This window comes from Myiozetetes cayanensis, unplaced genomic scaffold, assembly GCF_022539395.1.
Source record: "Myiozetetes cayanensis isolate MyiCay16 unplaced genomic scaffold, myiCay2020 scf5-8, whole genome shotgun sequence".
In the NCBI taxonomy this organism is placed as follows: domain Eukaryota; kingdom Metazoa; phylum Chordata; class Aves; order Passeriformes; family Tyrannidae; genus Myiozetetes; species Myiozetetes cayanensis.
In genome coordinates, this window is record NW_026087742.1 from 37,076,818 (window position 1) to 37,103,549 (window position 26,732).

Genomic DNA, 26,732 nt, shown 5'->3' on the forward strand with positions numbered 1-26,732 from the left:
TTTGTTTCAAGCTGCCAGTTACAGTGAGTCCAGGTGTTGCTTACAAAAACACAGGATTAAACAATCCTGACCATTAAGAGCTGCAAAATATTGCCTTCCTTGAAGTGCTGAACGTTAACTTTCGTTCACTTCTTCTTCTGAAACAAGCTGCCTTTCCCAGGTCCACTGTCCTTGCTGAAAGCTATTTGTCATACGGAACAGGGGTTCCTGGAAAAAAAACAAACCTCTGCTGGGAGCGGAGGTGTAGAATATCAGTCTGATTTTTTTCTAGGAACTCACAGTCACACTGCAGTTTTACAAAAACAAATGATCTGCTTTGTTTTTTCCCAAATCAGTACAAGAAACACAGTAGGAAATTAAACATCAGTACAGCATCCATACTGAAAGCAGTTCCCCAACAGAAAGCACCGAGCGCTTTACATTTTCCAGTACTGGGGAAGAAAACTCAGCAGTTAATGATGCAAAAGCCACCAAGAGATAAGGCTTGAGATTCCTTAATTATCATATTGTGTTGGTGTATTGCTGAGTCCTCAGATTGTGGGTCAGCTTACACTGCAGGAGGCTAAAATACAAAAGCTTTGAGGGGGGAGGTCAGAGATAGGATCTGCAAATTCAGTGGTGGAGCTGAAGAACAATGCCGACGAAAACCGCAAACGAAGCTGCAGCAGCCCGGAGCTACACGGTCCCTGTGGCCCTTTCATCAGAACCAGGGAGGGAGAGCCTACTGGGAAAAGTGACCGAGCACACCTACGCATTATAAAGAAGTTTAAGAAAGGGATGTTCCTGCAGGTGTGGAGAAAACTGCCTGCATGCCTGAGGAAGACCTCATCCAACCCCACCCACCCGACTTCTTTGAAGTATTATTTTCGCCAAGAAAAGTGACGGTACTTCAGGAACACAAATGACGGCATCATGCACTTATGACTTCCATGAGGGCATTGAGCTGGCGTTTCAGCTATGTCTCCCCCCTCCAATAAAACTGTACGCTCCCTCGCTCCCTTGGCACAGTGATTATATCTTGGAATACTGCGAGACCGATGTATTTTTTTTTTTGCTGTTGCCATGACAACGGTGCTGTTAGGTCAGACCTAAAGCAGCAGCTGCCTGCTCCACTGCCAGACCCTGATAACTACAGCTCTTAACTTCAACACCGCCCCTGCTCCCTTTCTAAGTATGTTGCCTATATACCAAGATTTTAGTACCTTTAATTTTAAGAGAGCAAATTACAAACTACACCCATTTTTTCTTCTTCCCAAGAATCACGTCTATCATGAGGCAGGGAGCAGAAGTAACACAAACACATATTCCTCCGGTAGCTGTGGGAGCTCACATGACCTTAAGCATGCTGAAAATCTCGTTTCCAAGTAAATATGGGTATTAGCTGCTGGCATTAGTAAGCTATGCATAGCTTAATGAAACGGTGGCAAATACAGATAAAACTAAGGAAAGCTTTTACAGGATACCAGAGTCATGCCCAACAAAAATCTAAAACATTGTGCTTTACATTTACTCTCTTCAAAAAGAAAATCAGATACATTTTCAAATTAAGAGCTTAAAAGTGACACTAAACCACAACGTCTGTAAGAATGAACTCAACTGAGCATAATATAGGCAAGGAAAAAGGCTAGAATTTTCCATAAACACACTGAAGTTCTGCCACTGTAACCTTCTAGGCAGAGAGGTAACTACTGCAGTTTGAAAAAGTTATGTTCGTATTCAGTGCATCACTTGGCCAAGATTTCAAATGCAACTGAAAATGACAGAAGAGTAGAAAAAAATAAACCCCTTCGCAATTGAGATTTTTTTTTTTGCAGTCATATTTTATACTGTCCAATTAAGTGTTAAAATGGACACTTAAGGCATAAAGTATACTATGGTATCTTGAGATCACTTGTTTGATAAGAACACTGGCAAGTTTCTGTCAGTGCTGTTATTACCACAGAAGGACACACACAGAGGCTGAACCTTGTGGCCACGTGGTTGTGGCTGAGGGCTTGAGCACTGCAGTCGTTTATTAAGGAAGGAAAAAAACCCCCATGATTCCACAGAGCATTCCCCACTCAAGGCTCCCCTTGGCATTACACAGCATGGCTCCAGATGTGCTGAGAAAAGAGAGCCCAGAAAGCAGGAAAGCTGCTAAGAACTTGGAGCTATCCTGCCAAATCTTAACTCACTTGTCCGTAGGAAGAAACAAAAACCAAAGACTAAGTTTCTAACTAGCTATTAAGAGGAAGTCCAGTTTGCTAAAGCAAGGATAGCTCTTTTCAGTTCACACTGTTTACCATACTCGGCTCTTCCCCACCTTTGATAATACTGACATTTATCTACATTGTGCAAGTTACAACACACCATCACTACAAATACCGGGTATTTTGGAAAGCAATTTAAAGGATCAGCAGTGTTTATTGCAAATCAGTTTCTCTCTTCTACAGTTTACAAGGTGGCCAATAAAAGTAAGCACACGCGAACAGAAAAACATTCATGAAACACAAACGGGTTTAATTAAAACTGAAAAGGAAAACACATAATGCAGGAATAAAAACTCCAGGTACATAGCAATTATTAATTGTGAAGCTGCTGATGATCTTGGAAAAGGATTTGGGAATCCACGACCAAATATTCAGACTTAAATTCTGAGGGAAAGGGAGGAAACAACCATGACCTTCCAAGTCCTTCCGCACCACTCCACATAAAACTGTACTACTTGATATATTTTTCCATGAACTTTTTGTGAAATTCTGATCGCAGAGTATCATTCACAAATCTTTTGTCCTTTTTTGTTTCGTCTATCCCCTTGGCACAGTTCTTGAAGACAACATCATCATCCCACCTGAAAACAAAAGTTTTTACCTTCAGTAAGCTTGTATGAAAATTAGATGCAATTTACAAAAAACATATAAAAGAAGTTTGATGCTCCTGTTTAAAGAACAACTAGTCATTAGGACTAGATTTGAGTCTTTCAGAAAAGAAGATCTATTTTTCTATTCTAAGGCATCTCCTACATACTCATGAGTTAGAAGCAAGGTGAGTATCAGCAGATTAAAAAGGTTATCTTCATAGAAATTAATGACAATTTGAACAGAGCAGAAAAAAACCCTTTAATCTGATAGGCCTAATTTTTGATAAACACAACAATAACTGGGATACCTGCAAACAAGTGGGATACCTGTGTTGAGAAAAAGGCTTGTATTTATTAATTTTAATAGGCACAAGACAATCACTACATGCATCACTATCCCAATCCTACATTACACTGCTTGTGACGAGATCTGAGGAAGGAAACAAAAACCAGAAGCAGTGACAACATTTTCTGACTGAATAGCAAGAGGGAGTAAGGAGATGGGCATCAGCAAACAAACTGCACAGTACCTCCTCTTCACTTTGAAGTTTGCCTGAGGCTGTGCTGGGCCGGTTAGGTTCAGCAGTGGGTTACCACTCAGAATGTTCTCCATCCGAATTCTTTCTTCTTCAGCCTTTTGCTCTTGTTCCTGAGAACCAGAAGAGTATATATTACTTTTCTAGGCCACTTTTCTACTCTAGTTGGTAGAGATAAACATTATTTAGTTGTGAACACTGGCACAGATGGAGCTTTAATTTCTAGCTCAGACTTTTCAGTGTGTTTGGCACTTGCTTATGAGGATAGAAGCAGAGATACTCTAAAGAGCTTAACTTTGCTAATAAACTGTCAAACCAGAAACACTGATATCTGCTCTACTTAGCTGTGATGCTCCATCAAATATTCATTTAAATTCCAGCTTTACCATTTACATATTTATTATATTAAAAATTGTATACAGATTAAAAGACTTTCTTTATCCTCATGAGAAAAGAGACTACATCATACAATATTCCCTAGGTAGAAGAAACCTTACAGCATGTTGAAACTTCTCTGTTTTCAGCAGCTGTTTGGGTTTTACAACTAAAACTTCCCTAGGGACCAATTAAAAAGAATATTGAGAATTCCTCAGTGAAACTGAACAAAAGATGCCATAAGACTATTTAAGAGTTCCAATATTAAGGAGCAGAAAAATTTTCTTCTCCTTGTACTGTCAAATGCATGTAACTCAAGCCTAAGTGAAGCAATGCACTACAAGCAACACAAAGTAATTTCACTGCCCACGCTTCCAAGATCTATTAACATATCTAGTGACTTAAATGTTCACAGACTTCAAAATGGATGTGTAATATTCATTTTATGTCACCGTATTTTTCCACAACCTTTCACAAATATTGCCGGGAGTGATCTCTGATGAAAGAACCAGAAGGAAAAAGAAAAATTTAAATTTGGATGACTAACCAGGTCTGAAGACATTCTAGTTAAAAAATGAAGACTCATTAGCACTGCAGAAGAATCAAACCAGGGCTTTTAAAAATTATATAAACTAAAGGCAAAGAGATCACAAGGTTTGTGGGTTTTTTTCCCCAAACTGCAGAAAATTCATGCCTGAGGACTTTTACAGGATCCCCAAAGAGGAAGCCATATCCTTGATGCAAGTGTTTACCAGGTTTAAGTGCTAAACTTGGTGCTGATGCTAGCCAGAGCTCTCTAGCTTTAAATATTTAATCAATACTAAGTGATTTATTACTAACTACAAATTACGATATTGTTCAATGAAATTGATCAGGTATGTGAAATTTTGGATGGATGCCCCATCCCTGGAAGTGTTCAAGGCCAGGCTGGATGGAGCTGTAAGCAACCTGGTCTAGTGGAAGGTATCCCTGCCCATGGCAGGAGGGTTGGAACTAGATGATCTTTAAGGTCCCTTACAACTCAAACCATTTCATGATTCTATGAAATTTTCTTTTAGAATACCTCAACTCTCCTAAGAACAACACAGATTTCATACACTTAAAAAATACCATATGATTACCTTCCAAAATCTACTCAAGTTTTAGTTATGGAAAATACCCACCATTGCGCTGCTTCTCACAAATAAAATGTAGAACCAGCTGCAATTAACTGCCAGTGGGATGAGAAAAGCTCCCCAAAAGGGCATATTGCTTAAAAACATGGCACAGCTTCAGGACGAGCACTGTAATGCCCTTATTAAAACATATGCATAGGTCAAACTTGCCCTTGCTGCTGTATCCATGGAGCTTTAACACAAACCACAGCAGTTAAAAGTTATTAACATAAATCAACTAAACTTCTGCATTTTCAAACATAGCTCTAAATCCAACATTTGCATTCCAACTTCAGTTATTACCACCACAGTAAATAAGGAAACACAGAGAGCAAAAGTATTTTATACGGAACAACAATTTCTCCCCGTATTTGAAATATAAACTCAAATTATACTTTTCTCTGTGGATAAGAGAGAAGAAATGTATGCAGCTTCTCTGCGCAGCATGTCAATCTTTGATTTACCATTTTCCTTCCCTGTAACATGGAGGAGCCAACAGCAGTGAAATACAATTTACTGCAGTCTGTGTCATGTCTTTCCACCAGAAGTCCAGCAACCCTCAGACTACTGTACAGCACATGCATGCAAAGCACTGATTCAAAACCAAGCAAAATCTAGGATACTAGTACGAGCGAAAAAAACCCTAGCATTGATCTTCAGGTGCCTCCTGGGAGGTGATCACATTCTCTTTAAGACCATTAAGCAAATTTACAACAGGATGCAAGCGTGTGAAGTGTCTCTCTGTTGTCCAAAGTGAGGTGAGCTCTGCATCATTAATCTTCAATGCTCCGTTTAAAAGTGAGACTTTGAAAACACAGGAAGCGTGGGACAAACCTCGAAAGCAAATAAGAAAGCTGCATACCAAAAATTCATACTCAAGAGAAGGTAGCACTAATAAGACCATTGTAAGAAAATAATAGTCCTCTGTTGAAAAATGCTTCTGTGGAAAGAACTTCTTCCAAGTCCTACATATGCAAACAGGCACGGCAGTTTTCCATTTCAGAGCTGAACTCCAGGTGAACTCTTCTGAAGGTGGCATGTAAAGCACAGTATAGCCTTGCCCTCAAACCTCCAAGACAGTAACCTCAGCCGTGACCCAAAGTTACTAAACCTGTGCATCACACATTACTTTATCTGGGGCAGACATTACCATCTTAGGCTGGGTTTTTATGATGCATGAAAATGCATCCACAGACCACTGACAAATACAGAACTACAATACCCTCCACACACAGTGGTTTTAATGATCAAGGGTCAACTGGAGTCAGCCAGCACCTTTTGGTGGAAATCACAGTTCTTCTTCCCTCCCTTCCCCCATTTAAGATTTAATCTCAACAGTTCCTACAAAGCTGGGAGTTCCAGCACTCTCTACCCTACATGAAAAGAAGTGAAAGGCACTCAGTCATTTGAATTGTAAACACTCAAAATCACTAGAGAATGATAAAGCCAATATTAAGAATCATAAAAAATATGCATACAGTACTCCAGTGTTCTTATTACATAAAGATGTACATTCAAATTTTCGATAATAAGATTTTAAAAAGGCATGTTACACTTCATCCTAACTTCTATCTGCTTGACATAACCCATGTAATATCCCTCAGCCTCAATTAGCCTCACATAGCTCGCTTCCTGATAACAAAGAAAAGCATTATGAGACTGAAGTGATAAAATGTGGTGATAGAAAAAAAACCCCCAAAACTGAAACAACACTTTTAACAAGTTTTATACAAGCAATTGTATAAAACCAAAAGAGGGATTGAGGTCTGGGTTAAGACACTTACAGCTAGACAGGGGCCCCTAGGCACCTGAGCTCACATCTCGGCAGAGATCAAGAGGGTACAATACGGAGTCAAGATGGTCCTTCTGCTCCTACTGAACTACTCACACAGGAGACCAACCACACTCCAGGCTCTACTGACTGCATTTCCACGGCACCACCGTGGAGGATGGGATACATAACGTGTACATTGGCCCCAACAGCTTGGCCTTTCAGGCTCAACTGAATTCTGTCTAAAGCTGGTTATTGCTAACAACGTATTGCATTGACTTAAGTCAACTACAATTGCAGAGGACTAGAGGGTGGCAAAAACTGCATTATAATTGAAAAGAAGTGGCAGGGGCAATCTTGGGAATTTAATATGATTACATTTTACTTTTGCATCTATTAAATAAACAAAAACAATTATGAACATAATAGAAACTGTCAAATGTTCTTTTATAGTGACAATAATACAGAAAAAATTTCAGAAAATACAAAAAACCCCACGTTCACTGTATTTGCAGTAGGAGACACTGCAGAGCCCATGGGCACTTCGTGTGGCCCTTCACTGCTTCTCAGCTCTGTTCACAAACACAGCTCTGCTGTCCTTTAGACCTGCAGAGGCAGAACAACTAAAGTACTAACAAACTGCACAGGTTTATCTTTGTCATTAAAAATCAACAGATTTAGAGTGTGAAAGCAAAGAAGTATTAGGAATAAATAGGTGTTCTTGCGAAGTTTGTAGTGTGGTTGCATTTGGTGGTGGGAAGTGACAAATTACTGGTTGTTCAGTTGTCAGTCACAGAAAGATGCAGTTTGCCCAGAAACAAGGGGATCTATCAGCAGCAAAGGATCAGGAACCTCCATTTTGAAAATGCTGGGGACCTCACCCTTAGTGACAATGGAAAGGGGGACACACTGTAGGGTGTCAGGAAGCCTGTAACCTGGGAGTACCTCAGCCAATGGGGAAACAAGGAGGGACATGGGTTTCAGGCAAGGGGATAAAAAGAGGTTGTCACCTTTATCAAGTGGAGAGATCTCACTGGGGATTGTCTAGTGTACTCTCCCTTTTATTAGAGTAACAGTTTTAATTAGCTCCTCTGTCTCTGAGATATTTTTGAGGCTCATAATACCAGAAACAGATATATTTTTCAGAACAGAAGGAAGCGGATCTGTTGACTAAGGCATCGCCACTTTCAGTCACTTTACAAAGAAGAACCACCACACATGGTAATTTATTTATGGAATTCAGTTGTTCAAAGCTGTTTTAGGTTGGATGACATTTCAATATATTTGCTATGATTTTCAGGAAACAGGCTAATTCTAAAGGCTGATCTCAAAGATTTTTTTTTTTTGCATTATTTAGCTTCACTAAAACCTCCCAAAGAAGGTATTCAAGAAAAAAAAAAAAGATAAGTCACTAAGTTTTGTATCTTAGAGACATGACATGAAGAAAATACTAGGTGTAATTCACAGTGTTGTAAAGTTGACATTTTCACTTAAGCTAAGTGATACATTTTGGCCAGAGATACAGAATCCCTCATTTCCAGCCAAAAGAGGTTTTCATTATTTCTCATAATTTTCCACATAAATCTTCCACTGCCCACTCCTCCACCGAAAGCTGGGACGCTGCAGGCGCTGGAGCATGGGTTGTATCAAATCAAACAGACCAGACATAACCTTCATAGCTGTCTGAGCTTCACACCTCTGAGGCACAATCAAGCACAGCTGTTCACAAAATAAGCGGCTTCCAGTGCCTCCCTTGTTCTTGTGTGAGGTGGAACAAAGGCTTATTAACTACAGCACTATGAATGCAACAAACCCACAACAGAAGAAAAGCCTAAGGGGGAAAACAATACATCTGTATTCACTCCACCCTTTCTAAAATAATGCCTCTTTGCCTGCCTTCCTGTTTCGCAACACGAGGTGGTTTACAACGCTCTTCCTAAGCCATTTTAGCAAAAGAACACGCTAGGGATTATTCCCTCACTGCAGCCAGCAGCGCTGTGCTGTTCAGAGGCAGCGTGCTGCACCAGCTCTCTGCAGAGATCAATCAGACATCAGCCACGTAGCCACCACCGTGTTCTGGGGCAGAGGCAACAATACACGAATATTGTGGGGTGGGGAATACAACGGGACTGGCAGAGGGAGCCCCATACCCCGAGCAAGCAGATAGACATGCTGCTATGTAAATTGGATCTCGCAGCAAGCCTGCGCTGCACGGCTGCACTCACCACACAGCATCACAGCTGGGGGAAAAAGCAGACAGAACTATATTAACCTTAACTAAACAGTTATTCCTTATCTTGCTGTAAGATTTAACAGTCCCTGGGCATATTTGTTTCTGACAGCAAAGGAAAGAAAAACAGTATTGTTACCATGGTTATTTTTTTTTTAGTATAGTTCCTACCCTTAGCACAGAGCAAGATTACTTTTACAGAAAGTGCTGAAATTCCTGAAACAATTCCATTGTATTAAAGTCAGTTACCCTACTTTGTTTTATAGATGTTGAGTAGCTAAAAGGAAACCTGAAATACCCACATTTCACTGAAGGCTGAAAAAAAAGTTAAAAAAAAATAAAATAAAATACATCACATAACCTGATTTGAATGCTAATTTTTGAGTGACACACTGTGACAGCCCTTGCCCTTAGCAGCAGGGAACTAAACTCAATAATGCAGAGATCCACCCCAGTTATTTGATCCTGTGCAAATTACTAACTGTGCAACACAGCGATTCAAATAACTGACTGAAACTGCTTTTGCCTCTTTACTGAAATTCTTTCTTATATCACCAATTTGATATTCTAGTTTTAGTCAGACCCTTAAGATCTAAGGGAAAAGGTTAATTTTTACCAAGACTTATTTTCTGATGTTTTATTTGAATGCCTGTGACATGGCTAAAACACAGGGCAGAGCTAAGATCTACTGTGACCACTGGTAAAGCAATATATTCAGTTACAGAGAAACATTTGGTGAAATAAAACCGTTAAGAAAACATATCAAAAACTTAAAGTCTGCTCTCAACTAAGCAAAAAATGACTGGATGTTCAAAGAGCTTTGCTGGAACTGCACATGTACATTCAGCTGCTCGCTGATTTGAAGTTTGCTTTTAATTATTTCAATTCACCTTTTAAGGAAGCACTTGAAAATTGAAAATCAGGAGCATTGTAAAGCTGAATTTAGAACAGTGAAATGCTTCTATGAAACCTATCCATGGATAACACAGACACAGACCTAGTGTTTGCATAGTTTTATAAAGACCTAGAATTATTCCACAGAAAAGGCTTTCAAAACTAGACCTTCCTGGTCAGTTTAGTGTCTACTAGAAACAACCTGAGATTACAATCGTGGATGGAGTGAAAAAAGTCAGGAGGACTCCCATGCTCAGTTTTTAAAAAAACATGCGTAGTATTTGTTTAATGATTCTACGTTATTCAAGAGAATTTAAGCATTTTGAGAAGTTAACAAGCTTTGAGAGGAATTGCTTATTTGGCTGACAAACTATTACAACCTCTTAAAACTAATATTGTCAAAATTAGATTTAGATGATTTCTACGGAAATTGGTATTACCACACAAGGGAAGTTAACAGGGAACACAATGACCCGAAAAAAGCAGATTCTCAAATTTTCTTTTTAACAGCTGTCTCACCAGATACGCATTTTGAAAGGAGCAGTCCTCCTTTCATGGCAATGCAAGTCATGGACACCAAAGTGACGAGTCAAAACAATCAACAAAAATACAGTTTAACTGAAGTCTCAGAAATAATTGGACTAACATTTTAATAAATCAAAATAACTAAAGTATCCGGGAAATTTACATATTGCACAGGTTTGGGATACCTTACTTACTTGACCCACTTAATCTTATTAAGACCCTAGGATGTTCCAAGAAGATGACAAGAAAAGACACATTAATCTGTCCATATAACAAAGACATTCAAGAATGACCTGCAGAGTGGAGAGAGAACAGGCATTCACTCTGCAGTTTCCCTTTGCCTGAACACTGTTTTACCCACACTGCCTGCTATGGACAGCAGCATTTCAGCAGATAAAGCATTCCATGGATTAGGATTAACAGCAACTACACAATTAAGACTTTACATGAGATGTCATCCTGAAGTCAGCTGAATGATTAATGCAAGGTTACTTACAAAATTATGTTTACATTACAGCTTGCAGTACATAGCTATATGAAATCCCCCATATCTGAAGGGAAAAGGAATTTACATAAAATTACTATAAAATCCTTTGCCAGTAACACCTTATCTCAATGCCATGGAAAACAAGGCATAATCTAAAGAGACTGCACCACTTAAGAACCAACACACATAAGCAATCTTTCTGAAGGAGATCCTTACTTACCCTAAAAGACTCTTTCCAAGACTGAGCCCCACCCTGGTTTCCACTTTTTTCATCAACATAGAGTTTCCTACTCTCAAAAAAACCCAAGAAAATAAAATTCTAAGGATTTGTAGAGCACCCTCTATTTACTGAAGATGCCAGTTTTAAAGAGAGCCTACCTGCCACCATCGAGTGAAAGGATGAACAGTGCAGGTCTAGACAGCGAGTGTGCAATAGTGGGCACTATTGCAAATAAATAACATACTAATTTTTAGGAAGAAACAAACATTCATTTCATGTAAGCATGCAAATATTCAGTATGCACATAGCATTGGACATTATAAACTCTGCTTCTGGGGGAAGGAGAATGTCCATGACGGTAAAACATAATACCTGTTAAGAAAGCAAAATCAAACAATTGCTATCCTAAATACTTCATGGCTTTTAGCACCCTCTAGTGACAAAATTAGAATTTCATGGAGATTCCTACTTGCCACACATGAAAAGAGAAGCACGCACTTGATTGTCTGAGCTGCAATTTACCACCATTATTTTTCTAATGCAAGTTCTCTAGACTGAAATGTAACAAGTTATGCTCTTTAATCTAGATGTATAATTTAAACAATCAGGTAAAATGAAAAATCCACATGGACCTAAGCTTTCATTTTAAGCACTGTGCAAGGACAGATGAAGCCAAAGTCCTTCCTACACATGGCTACACCTTATTTGCAGTTTTGTACGATTTCACACAGGAATACATGGAAGAATTGTTGCCAGTGTTTTTAAGTCACTTTCACCATGTTGTTACTGCAAAAGACAATTTCATTTCTGTGTGATGTGCCTCAAATGTCCAGATAAAGAGACGAGAGATGCCTTCAGACATACTTTAATGCAGGAGACCACTCACAGGCCAGATGGAGAATCAAGTATCAACAGTCTTCTAGGGCAAAATTTCTGCACTGAAGCAGCATGATACAGCTTTTAGCCTTCCGTACTACTTAACTCCAAAACTGCAGAGCTCACTGGCTTTACAGGCCTTGCTGATTCTAAAGGTAAATTTCTGTATTTTTCGGCAAGAACAGGCCTGCATTGCATTGCTGCCTACAGCAATTAAAACGTCATCCTCTCCTAGCTGTTTCTAGTGTCTGCTAGAGGCTATGCCTGATTCACTGCCAGCTAAGCATTCACGAAAAACATTAAACTACGAATAAGTGTGTTAAGCTACAGGAAAGGTCAGTGGCTTCAAAACATTAAGTTGACAGAGCAGCCTTTAAATAGCCTCCTGTTCAGCATTTAATGTGTTTATTCAGCATGTTCTAAAAACACATCTTAGACTAGCTTATTAAAAGGTGACAGGTGGCTTGGTTTTCTGACAGATTTTTTTTGTTTGTTTGCTTTGGGGTTTTTGTTTTGTTTTGGTTTACAGTAGAGGAGAATATACTTATAAAAACGTACAAAACTACTTTAGCTAAAGGAAGTAACGTTTTACAAATGCACTAAGATGATTTAAGCCCTATTCAAAAAAAGAAAGCACTTGGTAAAAGTAGATGAGGGAATGCTGCACATATCCACTTCTGTTGCACCCCCAAAGGCAGAGCGTTTCAGCAGTGAAGATTAAATACCTGGACTGTAAATTTTATTGCAATACAATGTTATAGCCAGTACCCAATACAATTCTAAATCCTGATCAGTTTGACAGATCTACACAGACTACTCCCAGGAACAGTCCCTGGAACTCCGTTAATCAGTCAAGGATTTTGCTAATTCACTCCAGCCCAGCTATCTCTCTTACACAAAGGAGCCAAAAGCTTAGGATTTAATCCCACTCACAGGGAAACATCCGTAACTGGAGGGACTTCACTCCCCTTTCAAGGCAGAAAATGGTGTTTCTGTCTGTAGACAGATATTATAGGGATGTCTGAAAGCTACGTGTGCATTGAGTTTCCCAGTTCTGAAAAGACTGCAGCATTATTGTTCGTTTTTGCAGAGACATTTTTCAAATGAATTTGCCTGTGTATAACCACATGGAAACAGTTCCAGTCTTACAGCTAAAACTGGTGCTCCTTGTCAAGGCAACACAGCACCAATTCTATGAAAAACAACGACTATATGAAACCTGCAGCCATAAGAAGCAGCATCAAAAAGCACGTATCTTTATTTCAGAAATAATTTTTTTGTTTCATAAAAGCTAATTAACAAATTAAATTACACTGTATAGTATGCAGCTCACTAATGCCACTTACACAATTTGGCAGGATAGCCGTCTTCAGACGACTTGCCTATGAAAAGCAAGACTATCTTGACTGACTGCCTCTACAAAGTGTAGAAAAAGTGAATAAAATGTTTCAGTGAGTAAAACATTCAGTATATCTATATTCTTGGCAATTATTAGATAGAAGAACAAATACATCATACTTGAAGAGCATTGTGTTTACCAGTTCTCACTTGTCCTAAGTACTTCAGGCACACCAGTTTTAATAAACACCAGTTTACAAAAAAACCAGGTGCTCTTTAATGGGTGAGATTTTACCTTTCGAGCCTGTTCCTCAGCTCGTTCTTTCTTGATTTTTTCCAGTTCAGCCAGAAGAGCTGCAGTGTCATCATCATCACTGTCTTCCAAGTCCTCATCTTCATCATCTTCCTAATAGCAACAAATAGAAGCAAGAATCAGCTCGTTCATTTCATTTAATAAAATCAATCCTGGTCTGCCCAGTTAAGGTTGCAATTTGCTGATTTCTGAAGTACGTGGGTGCTTGTAGCAGCAAAACACAACACAGACATTTTGCTTGCTCTTGTATGGTAAAGTCAAAATAAAAACATGTTTGTGCTTTCAGGACGACTGCAATTAAAAATGCAGTGTAACTGACAGACCCCAGAGAACAGCCATCCTCAAACACTCTCCAATCACTGTGACATAAGTTATTACAACAGTGTGCTTGAATACCCCATCCTATACTGCTGGGACCCAGTATCACAGGATTAAAAAACCCTGAGCTTATTGTCAAACCTTTGACCTAGCTCCTAGATGTCAGCATGAGGAAAGGAGCCAAGGGTAAGCATCTTTTGCTCATGCAGACAGTCATTTGCATATATCCCAGCAGTTCTACCTTTCGGGAATTCTAACTAACCCAGTAGCTGACCAAAAAGTCACCCACTACCCACACTGTAAGTGGTATTTTCAGTTCCCTAGTTTTTGTGTGCTTTCCAAGAATAGCATTACAGCAAGGACCGGAATCCTCCAACCACTCTGGACTTCCACCACAGTAGAGAAACTGTAAAAGGAAGATAAGCTGGAGCTTGTCTTAAATCTTTAGCAAATGTAAAACTACATATTCCATTGACAGCAAATCCTGAAGGTAGGACAATAAAAGGAAAGAAGACAGACAAAAGATACATACATCCGTAAGCGGATCATCTGCATCAAGATTTGCTGCAGGAATCTGGTCTAGCCGAGGCTTCTTAGACACAGAAGATGATGTTGTATGTTCTGTGGTAGAAGAGTTTAAAAAAAAAAGGGACTAAGTTACTTCATTTAACAGCATCTAATGTCAGAAAGCAAAAATCTTCACAAAATATTTGTCTTGCATTACAGTAAGAGAAACAAGCTTATGCTCACTTTTCCCTCACTTCTCAATCTCAATGCCTATGCTAATTCCTCCCCTGTAGATATCCTCAAGAGAAGCAATAACATCCCAAACTTACAATTCAGCCTCCAGAAATTTTTTAAGCCATGATTTGAGGCAGAAAGAATAGCAGAAGAAATAGTCGTGGAAAAAATATACATATTGTATATATCCAACTGGAGGATTCTCATTTAGGACCACCCCAAAGCATTACTGTTGGGTAGTTTTGCCCAAACCAAAATTTGAAATTTTAAAGCCGTGCAATACCTTTATACCTAAACTTAAAGTGCTTAAAAGTCTGCCAAGTTTAATGCTAAAAATGAGTATTTCTCAAAGCGCTCTTTCATTTTAATTATTACTTCCCTGTGTATTAACAGAACTGTGTACTTTCAAAACAGATTTATTGTTACACTGGTGCTGTTAACACCAGAGGATGAGTCATTCCCCCTTCTCCTCCCTGTCTCGCTTGTCCAAGTACAAGAAAAAGCTCTTTATTAGCTGTACGTACTTGTTGCCAATTCATTACAACCAGGCTGTATCAGCTGGCCTGCATGATGGCCTAGGCTTTTCTACTGGCTGGCCTAGATTCCTGCTAGCATGAAGCCAGAATGAAAGCCAGCAGACATTCCCTTGCAGGTCAACAGCTCTGAACTATCAGACCAATACCCTAAATTCTACTCCCATGACATGCTGTCTGCAACCTGCAAACTTCTTACAACGCTAAGCTTCATGCAAGAGCGGTGTCACACAAAGCCATTGAGATTTTTGTTTCTCTGTTTTTACCTCTGGTTGGTCTGTCTCTGTTCTTCTCTCTTGCAGCGACCCGTTCTCTCTCCTCCAGCTCCCTTCTGAAATCACGGTTACGCACCTCTTCAGGAGCATCCTGAGTGGTCTGCCTAAAATGACAAACAAGGGTGAAAGAAAGCCTGAATTTTGACAGTCTGCACCTGAGAGCAATTTTTCCAAGGAGGCCAATAAATCCTGGGATGAACAGCGCTATGGGGACCTCTCTTCACCATTTTATTCCCCAAAGTCGCTGCTGCAAACCCAGTCTCTGAGGCTTACAGACAAGACCAAGACTAGAACATCCTTCTCATAAACCTTCATAAACCATAGCCACTAAAAAGAAGGTTGGGAGAACAAGCAAAACACGAGCTTTAGTGAAGCATCTTGAAACATGTTTGTCCCTCTTTTATATAACATGCTGACCAAAAGCAATGAACTACGCATATCCAAGTCACACAAAGTTCCACCTAGAGAGTGCTGAAATTGCTGTGGAAATCTTGAAAAGAACTAAGGAATAAAAACAAGCAGCAATTCCTTTCACCTCTCTGTGAACCCAGTGCTGGAAATAAGAGTGCCTGGAAGAAACCCATACTTGAGCCATTATAAACACATTGTGTGCACGGCCTGTCTTTATGATGAAGTATTTAATTTACTTTTGTAATTAAAAACCTGAACTTGGAATTCCTGTTAGAGCTGCAAAATCCCCCCAAACCCTGTGTCATTCAGGCGAACATGAGTGGGACTGAAACACTGAACTTTTCCTGCAATGATGCAGTCCTGGCAATTTAACAAAGACAACTTTGTATTAGTATTTGGGAGAAAGAATAGATGACACTTAATGCTCCCTCCATCTCTCCCTCTCACACAAACAGATGGATTTGTTAAAACATACATTGTTTATTCCTGTACATACCTGTCCCCACACACTTCTTTCAAAGCAACAGACTGGTGCTCCAAATCCTACTTTTGTTTACAGAAACAAAGCACCAGCAAAACACATTTGACAGCACTTTTTGTGCTGCTGATTTTGGTATCCTCCAAAACACTCCAACTCCCTTATGAATATGTATTCTTAAAAAGCAGAGGGCCAGGACGGAAGAGGTGTCAGGGTAAACATCTACACAAAAAATGCACAGACATAAAACCTTGACAGTAATTTCATGGAAAAGAGCAACATCAGTTAGATAAAATGAACATTTTCAGATTGCCACATTTAATATAAATTCTATGTACCACATTGACTCCAGATTTTATTTAATCTTTCAAAAAGATAACAAAGATTTTTATGCATTTCAAACGGAGGAAAATATTCCTAAGATCACATTATCTTTCTTGGTGACTAAAGCAATTTCCTCTCGTAGGACCTGCATGAACCACCTGCAGTGTTAAATATCAGCTCTTCCAATACATAGTACTGCCTGAGTACTATTCCATGATTTTCCTGCCTCCTCTTAATGCCATTATCAAGTGGTCTTTCACCAACACCATGATATGGTTTTCCTGCTTTTAAGACATGCTCAACTTGGCTTCTCTCATCCCATCTTGTGGCTCAGTCCCAATAACAACTTCCTTTCCACTCCACTACCTAAAATACTCAGTCTCCAATGCTCATATTCTCCTTCTGATGTTTCACATCCACAGGCAGTAGCAAATACCACTAAAATTAAACCTCTCCAGTTACCTGCACTGCATTTGATCTCCTAGGTCTGCTTTTGAGACTTTCAGCCCACTTGTACAGCATTGCTGCACAAGCTCTGAACCCTGCTCACTGTCGAGCACATCAACATCTACCATGAAAATTTCAGAGTACCACTCATAACAAAAATATCTTTCCCAGCCTGTTTTGCCCTAAGACCCAAAACCCCAGTACTGACCTGTATTTGATTTTAGTATGAGAAGGAAGATCTCTGCTGGAATATTGTTTGGATAGCTGGCTTAAGTCTCCTTCACCTTTTCCTCTTCCTCCTCTTGCAGGTTCAAACGTCGGCCTTGCTGCTGTCGTCATTTTAACTCCTAAACAATCAGGGGATAAACCCAGATGTTACTAAACGTGCAGTGAAAGACACTCATCAGAAGCTACTTTGCTCCTGAACTGTAAAAGCAGAGACAAGTCCCACCACAGAACATCAGCTATCACTCAGCTCCTGGTCCTCCAAACTTAAGGAGCTTTTTATTGAACAGAATTTATCTAGATTTTCAAAATAAAATCTCTGCCAACATGCTTGAAAGACAACACACAGACTCTAACAAGAATATGTAAAGTACCTTTGTAAAGTAAATAAAACCGTCCAGGAGCTGGTCTCCAACCCTTAAAGCAAGCATCTCAGTCTTGCAAAGGAACTCTTTCTCCTCCTGAAAAACTGCAGTCAAAAATGGCTGCCTGCAGGGAATGTTCCCTTCATTATTCCACAAACTGTATCTAGGTACCATCACCAGAAATGCTGGTGGACACATAGCACAGCACACCCAGGATGGTGCTGGTTGTTAAATACTGATAAAGATCACACAACCTGACCACTCCAGCCCTGGCCACGGCCCTGCTCCATTCTCCAGTGCAGGCACAACCCTGTTATCAATGCTGGGGCACAGTCCTTTGGGATTGACCTGTGCAGAGCTCCAGCTGGTCAGCAGCACCTTCTGAAGGGGGATCAATGTTTTCCTGGTGGCACAAGGCTGACAGCTTCACCCTTATGTAAGCAAAGTGTAAGTACAAAAGCAAATGGAGAAGTTGTCACCAGCTCTCCCTGAGAAGCTGCAGGAACTCACATATTGCCAGCATGTCCTAAAAAAAAAAACCTGGCTGATGCCCCAAAATTCCTCCTATCAATTATTCTGTGGCAAAGGAGCGAAACAGACTCAGCCAGCCTCAGCCATGCAGATACTCTGTTAGCCCTTACTGTGTTCAGTGCTGCCAGAGGGGACCTAGAGACCCTGCAATCCCAAACCACTGTGCCAGCCAAGAGTTGGAGCAGGTTAACCAATGCCAGAAAACCCTGCGTGATCAACCAGCACCTTCAAGACCTAGGTAACAGCATGATGCCGTGTCAGGGAAGGTTTGCATTGGCTATCAGGAAAAGGTTCCTCATGCAGATGGGTGGCTGGGCACTGGAACAGGCTCCCCAGGGAAATGGTCACAGCACCAAGCCTGACTGAATTCAAGAAGTGTTTGGACAAAGCTCTGAGGCACACGGTGTGACTCTTGGGGCTGTCCTGTGCAGGGCCAGGAGCTGGACTTTGATCATCCTTGTGGGGCCCTTCCAACTCAGCTTATTCTATAATTCTGTCACCTTAAATCTATCTGAAATAATTCTTATTCCTGCCTCACCAAGACACACATCCACTAACCAGAGCCTAAAGATATTTAGGACACAGAGACCTGCAGAGAATATAAAGGCACTAGTCATACCAACCAGAAGGTTGAATGTTGAAGGGTGACAAGAGAATCTAGTAATAATATTAAAAAGCAAAGAAAAAAAACCATGACATTGCTTTGTATGCTTTTGTGGTACAAAAATATTTATGCTCTACTTACATTATTTGTTATTTAGTCACTTTTAACGAGAGCACAAAGCACACAACTTCAGTGTCAAAATTACAATATAATGTGTGGCTGAAAGTAACATCCCATCAGGCAGAACACAGTTCCTGCCACTGACCCACTGAGTGGGTCACACACTGAGAAAACAAAATTAACAGAAGGAAACATCCTTAAAAAGAAGTGAGACAGTAACTAGGCTTGGCTCTGTTAATCAAGAAGAGCTGACACATTTCACTGATGCTGTGCAAGTCAGCTGAAGCTCAGCGAGACATTTTAGCTCGGCCTTGGCATAGACTCTGCCAGATCCATGATCCAAGAAAGTCACCTGCTCTCCTAACTTACCTATGCTAATAATGTGTAACAGGGTGGATCCAGGAGTTCAGGTGAAGAATGAGATCCAATGTGGCTGCGTTAGTTTCATGAAGCATTAACAAATTGCCTGGCAAGCGGCCCTGATTTGTTTAAGTCACAGAATCAATTAGGTTGGAAAAGACCCCTGAGATCACTGAGTCCAACCTATGACTGATCACCACCTTGCCAACCAGATCATGGCACTAAATGCCACGTCCAGTCTTTCCTTAAACATCTCCAGGGTCGGTGACTCCAACACCTCTCCGGGCAGCCCATTTCAATGTCTAGTCACCCTTTCTATGAAGAAATTCCTCCTAATGTCCAACCCGAACCTCCACTGTTGTGGCTTAAAGCTGTGTTCTCTCATCCTGATACTAGTTGTCTAGGAGAAGAGACCAACCCCCACTGGCGATATCCTCCTTTCAGGTGGTTGCAGACAGTGAGAAAGTCCCCCTTAAGCCTCCTTTACTCTAGGTTGAACACCCCCAGCTCCCTCAGCCGTTCCGTACAGGGCTAAGTCAGTCTGTATTCACCTTGCCCTAAAAGGACCCAAACCCCACCTGAAACCACTCGCGAACCGTCACCACTCTGAAACCTCTGAGGTTTCAGAGACGCGGGCCCGAAAGAGCCTCTTTAGCGCTACCATGAATTATGGTCCAAGAGAGAGTGACCGGCTCGGCCTGGAGCTGATCTGGCTCGGCCTCGCCGAGCTGCGCCCTCACGGGGGGGCCCGAATCGCAGCGCCGGGCCGCAGCCCGTCCCCTCGCTGGGAGAGCTCCCCCCCTGCCCCAGGGCCGCCTTTTACCCCCCTCAGAGCTTCCCCCGCAGCCCCCCAGGCCGCCCCCGAGCCGCCCTCCCGGTCACTCACAGCGCGGCCTCCTCCGCCCCGCCAACAGGCTCTACAGCGCCGCCATAGCTCCGCCACGCGCCCACAATGCACCGCGGCGGCCGCGCGGACCATAGAGCGGGGCGCGAGCGCGTCCGCCATGGCGGCTCTGAGGCACTGGGGTAGTGGGAGGGGTTCCTGCCCGGGGCGGGGGGCTGGAATTAGGCGGTCTGTGAGGTCCCTTCCAGCCTAAACCGTTCCGTGATTTTACATTCACTGCTATCTCTGTAAAGTAGCCAAAGCATGAACCGAGCGTCGCTCGGGGATCGAATTTCCCCCCTTAAAAAGCAATTCTTTCCTTGTGTTTACCGTTCCCTGTAGATGTGCACGTTAGCATCAAACTTCTGCGAATCCACACGACGGGACGTGCAGTAAAAGGCTCTTTGATGCACCTACATATGAACGCGGAAACATTTTTCCCCCCAGCGCTGTGCACCCTACGTGCAGTTTAGGAGAGAGCCCACAAGAGGTCCCACAGACATTGCCGTGCAGGGAGCTGCTCTGCAGCAACGATGGAAACTGCACCCTGTGGGTCAGCGAGCCATCAGAGAAAGAAAGCACTTGGGAAAAGTGGGCCTTCAGTATAGAAATAAACCAATTATTTCAAGCAGTTTTTCAAAAAATGTTTAGCTTCACTCTGAAGTCGGGTAAATAGTAATAATAACAACTGTGCCATTTCCTAAGAACTATACCTGTCAGTAACCAAGCATCCACCATTGCACTTTCTCATCTGCAAGCCTCAATCTGCTCCCCGTGGAATGGGTTTATGATTTCTTCCACTACAGCCAATTTAGACACAAGATCACAGAGAACTCTGGCTTAAAGAATTTGGTACTGCTGGGCTACAGATCACAGCAGCCTGAAATTCGTGCATCATCCTACGATGGTGGGTGTTGTTCCTAGACTACAAATCTGTGGAGGAGCTCTTTTGCTCATTTGACTGTCGTGGTACAGCAGAATGTTGTGTTTTTCTCAGTAACATGTCCTGAAGGCAGTGTCTACTGTTTAGTTGTAATATCTATCTGGAAGAAGGTATCGAGTCTCTATTACAGACATCAAGAACCAAAGGGACTTCTGCTGTTGTGTTAGAGGAAAAGGCAGACATTCTGTGTGTGTGCTAAAACCTGGCACAGTTCCTGCTCTGAACAGACTAGAAAGATTCTTCAAATAGGAAAGGAATGGCCTAGTGTCTTTGGCCAAAATTGTTCCCCAAGGAGCTTTCCTTCCCCCCCCTTGTGTGTATCAATGTGAAGTACAAGTAGTTACAGATGTGTTTTATAGTGCAGGGTTTGGTTTCCTTGGAAGACTTGAACGCTACAGATTGGTGGAGTGGAGGTGCCTGAGTCCAGACTCCTGAAGTCTTGCTGCAGAGGCACTTAACCTTCACAGGCCCACAACTTTTGGGTTTAAAGATCTCTGAACATACAGAGTTTTGCCCAACCTTGAACTTGTTTGGACTCAGTTTAGGTCTAAGAAGTTTAGGATCATGCTCTCTTTGGGGCCTAACAGATCTCTTTCCAAGCTCAGGTGCTCAGGGAGCCTTCATCCAGTAATTATTCTCAGACCATGTCTGCACTCTTCAGTGTTGCCATCAGCCTCTCAGTCCCTCCAGGGCGCATCCTGTAGCTCTTACCCAAGCAGGGCTGACTCCGCATGTGAAGAATTACTGCCCCACCAGGCTGGCCAGCTCTAGGCTGCTTTGCCATTTAGGGATGTTCTCCATGTGTTTTTGAAGCTGATTAGTCAAGCATAAGGGAAGGGATTAAAGATCCATCAAGAAGAAGAGCATGGATGTAGAAGGGAGCACCACTCAAGTTCAATGGCAAAGGTGACAAGTGTGAATTCCTGTATTCCAGATGATGCATTGAAATGTCATCAGACAGTGTAAACAACCAGACAATAACGAACCCCCGGATATTCCGCCTTCCCATGGCTACTGTAATCTTTGCTGAGTGATTTGGCTGTAGCAGCCCTTAGAAAGGTATTATGTACCACATGGAAAACGTGAAAAGCAGGAGAAGTCACCACCTCCCTTGGTCATTTCCTCCAGTGATTAATTACCCTCACAGTTTAAAATTGCACGTTATTTTTAATTTCAGCTGTGTTTCGAACCATGGGTGCCTGTTGTGCCTTTCTGTGGCAATTTTAAAAGCCTGTTTTCTCACCAGATATACTTTGTAATCTAGTCTTGCCTCTACCTTTGGATAAGGTAAGCAGCCTGGGCTCTTCTGGTCTTAGGATTGTTTCCTTCTTCTCACCAATTATTTGAGGGCTTTTTCTTGCTCTCTATCCAATTTATAAACAACAAAAAGATAAGAACAGTTTCGGCATCTGCTCCATCAATATGAACTAGAGAGATACAACCACTTTTCTCCCCCAGCTTTCTACATGGTTGGTTGTCTGAGGGCCACACTGGCCTTTTTACCCACACCACTACCTTGGGTGATTGAGTCCAGATACATGTCCATGGTGGCTCTTGACTCCTTCTCAGGGTTTTTGTTTTCTGGATTAGAAAATTCCACATAGTCTTTGAGCTGAGACAAATAAACATATTTGACTGTGTTAAAGGCTTCTGTCTTGAAAATAAATCCCTTGCTGGTGTCACTGGCATAGCCTCTTAGTTAATGTCCCAAATTCTTTATGGTACCTGCACATATTCTCAGTGCAATTTTATATTTACTTGTGGGTCATACCAGGAGACCAACATTCTTTGGTTATCCCAGTGCTCTAGGGTGCTGATCTCACCTAAATGCTGGTCATTCTCTGAGATTATGGCAAGATCCCAAAAGACATTGCGTCCTGAAAGAGAACAAAAACATTTATAAAGATCTCGTGCCTTTTACGAGCCTTAATAATGTTTTTCTTATCTACTTCTTGGCCTGTAGTGTGACGAAGATTGCTTATGTTCCTAATGGACTTTTAAAACTCACTTTTAGCCTTGCCAGTGTAGAGATTTTTCCCTATCTCCTGTGTCATTTTCCTGTTCTTGAAATCTTCTCAAGTATACTCTTTGCTATCTGGTTCCTCTTTCTTCCATCTGTAACATTAGTCTTACTTGTTGATTTTCACTGATTTTTTTCTGAATCCAAACAGGAATTCAGTTGAGGCAATTGTTATTCCTGAGTTTTTGTGTCTCTCACTGTAGGCCATCTTCTGCCCACCCTAAAAGTACAGCAGCAGGGTGTGCAATCTCCTCTTTCAAAGCAGTGCGGTACTGTGAAGGTGAGCATTTTCCCCAGCAGGGCGGAGGTTCAGTGTCAGAATGGAAATCTCCCAGCTTGAATTTTCCCCTTGCCTCCCTTCCTGTGAGAGCCTGTCTTTTGCCGGCATGGGCCGATCAGCAGAAAATCCCTTTTCTGCTTTGGAGAGGCCACAGCAGCATTTCCTCCCTCAGGACATGGTGTGCTTTGAATGACTGTGCCTCCTGCTGGGTAACAGACATGGAAGGGCACAGGGGATTGTTCAAGAGTGGAAACTTGGTGCAGGAATGCTCAGCATCCAAATGGCAGCCTTTAAAGAAGTTTGTGGGAAGTTGCTGTTTCCTTGATTGGAAAAAGAACAGAGGCTGGGCAAGGCTGTGACTCAGTCAGTGAGTCAGCAGGGGCTGCTTTCCGATGAGGCCATCTTGGCTCTTTAGCTCTCCGTCACACCTTGCCTGCTGCCATGGGACAGTAAAAATCTTTTACTGCTGCTTCTCTTTGCTCACAAAGTCATCTTGGCCCTTAACCTCTTCCCTGACACCTCCCACTGCATTGTCTCTCCAACTTTCTGCTTCTGTGCTTCATCCCATCCCCTGGGCTGCTGTTTGTTTTTGTGCCTTCAGTGCTCCAGTTCTGGGTGGATTTAGCAGCTACAAGCGCCTGCTTTGCAGCAACAGAGAGACATTGTGACCTATTCACCACAGAGGGAAAATCCCAGGAGTCAGCAGTAATTCTCTGCAAGAAAAGACACAGGATGAGGACCTGATCTGGATCCTACCCAAGGCAGTCATGACATTCATCAGACACCGCAGACTGTGGTTCCTTTGCCAGACATTAAACGAGCTGGACCAGTGCTGCAGGTCCGACACACTGGTTTTGGATACGTCTTCTGTTTATTGTGTCTTTCCCCCTCTGCTTCCCCATGCATTCGGCTCTCTGCTGAGATCCCTGTGCTTTTCAACATGAGATGTCAACCAAAAGGCACTCAGGGACCTGGGGAGGGAGAGTGCTGGAGGAAGGAGTGGTGCCCCAAGACACACACAGTTCATGCTTCCTGTACTCACAGCTTTGGATACAGGCTCAGCTCTGTGAAATCTCTCTTGTTTCTACTGAATTGATTGTTTTTGAGCTTGAACAAAGCAAATAATTTTAGTCATGCAGTATTTACATCCAGGCAAGCGGCCAGAACATACCTCTGTCTATGGTTGCATCCACTGTTATGCAAAAGTGTTCCACTGTTTTATTTATTAGCCAAACATTTCTAATAGCCAAGCTAATTTTATCCTTTCCTTAGTGATGGTGACCCAGTCTGACTGGGAGGAGTCTCAGTAGCACAGCGCCCAGACTCTGAAAAACTGGCTGTCCATGCACCACTGTGGCTCTGGCTTTGGCCCAGCTCACTTTCCCTCTGTCTTCTCAGTGTAGATGTGGAACAAGGAACCAGTAAAGTATTCCACAAGTGAGGTTTCAGGCTCTCTGTAAGAGCCAGCTGTAGCTGCGACTTCTAGCAATAACATCAGGAGCTGGTACCCACACTGCTCTGTAAGTTCTTTTATCAATATTTGTTCAATCGATAGTTTAGTTCCAAAGAGGAGATTAAGTTAGATGTGATCCATCTGGATTTAAAATTTCAGCTACTGAAAGCTTCAAGATGCAGATAAGTACTTGTCATAAACAGGGCTGTAAGGAATAGAGCAGCCAGTGTGAAAACACAGAATCTCCTAATTTATCTCGAGCTTCCAAACCAGGAGTAGAAGGAAGAGTTTATAAGAAGAGTAAAACAGCTATATGTCATCCTGACCAAGTTAAAACACAATTCAGTGTCCTTTCCAGGAATATCTCAGTAGTGCAGTCCTCAAACTCATTGAAAAGAAGGTCAGCCATAGGATCAATTTCCACTACCTCCAAAGATGGCACATGAATGTAACAAGTTTTCCTACCCAAGAGGATTCTAGCTAGTATCAGCCAGCAGTGAGTTCTGTTAACCACTGTGATAACTTTTAGTAGTCCTTTAGTTACTGAACTAGCACAGTGTACAAAGGGTTTGCATAGTAGAGAGGCAACTCTGGCTTTGGAAGAGTTTTAACCACTTGCATTGTTTCTTTCAGATGTGGGCAGAAGCGAGGTTACTCTGATTCAGATGGAAACAAAGAACAACAGCTTGGAAAACAATGAACTCTTGACCCACAAATGGCATCAAACAGGTTGTTTTCCTTTTAGCTCTTGATTGCAAATTCACAGTATTTTAGCTGCTGAGGCTTCAAGGGAGCCCTTTGCATATGTGGAACTGTGTCAGTGCAGAGGGCTGGCACCCAGGAAACTGCTCTTTTCCTCTTAGCACTCCCACTAGCCAGGGGACCTTGACATAATGATCCCCTCTCCTCAAGTCTTTTGCATTTCCCTCTTTATAAAACTAGGAATAATGGACCAAAGGCATTTGCTCTCTGACTTATAGCTGCAATGTCCAATGTAAGAGCAGGCTATGAAATTTGATTTCTTGTATTACAAAGCCTAGAGGGCTTTGATGTATAATTTTACCATCAGAACCATCACCTCTATTTGAGGTAGACTAGTAAATGAGTCCTGCTGTGGGACTCAGACTACAGATAAGGCAGGCTTCTCCTACAAGTTCAGTAACCCAGAACAAAATCCTTCATGAATGAGCAGAACCTGGCAAAATTTGTTCCCTTCCTGGGTTTTGATCTCTGTTTTGGGATTTGTGCAGGGGGGCAGGAGGTGTTCAGCTGAAGTTTAAGTGGCTAGTGACGGTTAAGAGTGTCAAAACCCAATTATCAGAGTGGGTTGGTTCAGGATCTGTGGTGTCCAGTTCCTTCAGTAGAACATGGAGCTTCACAGTGGGTGTAAGCAAAGCCCTATCTGCAGAAGCAGGAGGTCTTCTGAACACAGCATTGCTTGCTCCGCTGAAGACTCAGGGCACATCAAGAAGGTGTGTGTGCTGCAAACACCTCTGCAGACGTGCCTCGTCTTGGCAAGACCCTGCCTGTTTCTGTATCATTGCTGCTGAGGATTAGTAACTGAAACTGAATTTTACATTCCCCTCCCTTTTCCTGTTCTCCTTGGCCACTTGCCTGCCATGAGCATAGTGCAAGCAGCCCCATCTCACGTCTGTCCCTGCAAAAACATGCACATTGAGCAGCTTGACCTCATTGCTTCTATCCATACTACCTTACTGCACCCCTAGTAACTTTGGTTTGCCATCCTTAAAGGTAAAACTTTAAGCAGGAATAGAGGGAGTAGTCCAGGTCATGTACAAGGTGCTGCATCCCACTGGTGGGGAGTCCCACTCACCACAGTACAGCAGTGCTGTGAGCAGCTGT

At 42.0% G+C, this 26,732-nt stretch overlaps 1 protein-coding gene across 2 annotated transcripts; it reads right to left on the minus strand.

Moving 5' to 3' along the window:
- Window positions 1–2,383: 2,383 nt before the first annotated feature.
- Window positions 2,384–20,294, minus strand: CWC15 (CWC15 spliceosome associated protein homolog). Of its 2 annotated transcripts, none has more exons than XM_050333190.1 (7): window positions 20,177–20,294; window positions 17,294–17,432; window positions 15,417–15,529; window positions 14,409–14,497; window positions 13,541–13,651; window positions 3,370–3,488; window positions 2,384–2,830 (listed from the first exon to the last, which is right to left on the minus strand). In XM_050333190.1, the coding sequence occupies exons 2-7, from the start codon at window positions 17,422–17,424 to the stop codon at window positions 2,701–2,703; spliced, it is 693 nt and encodes a 230-aa protein (XP_050189147.1). In that variant the 5' UTR covers window positions 17,425–17,432; window positions 20,177–20,294; the 3' UTR covers window positions 2,384–2,700. The 2 variants fall into 2 exon arrangements, with proteins under 2 accessions (XP_050189147.1, XP_050189148.1); XM_050333191.1 differs by lacking the exon at window positions 20,177–20,294 and adding an exon at window positions 19,300–19,318.
- Window positions 20,295–26,732: the final 6,438 nt, after the last annotated feature.

Excerpts from the sequence above, each read along its gene's own strand:
- CWC15 (XM_050333190.1), bottom strand. The coding sequence starts at position 17,424 with ATGACGACAGCAGCAAGGCCGACGTTTGAACCTGCAAGAGGAGGAAGA. Across the intron at positions 15,530-17,293 it reads CATACTAAAATCAAATACAG|GCAGACCACTCAGGATGCTC; the intron begins GTCAGTACTGGG and ends TTGTCATTTTAG. Across the intron at positions 2,831-3,369 it reads AACTTCAAAGTGAAGAGGAG|GTGGGATGATGATGTTGTCT; the intron begins GTACTGTGCAGT and ends TTTTGTTTTCAG.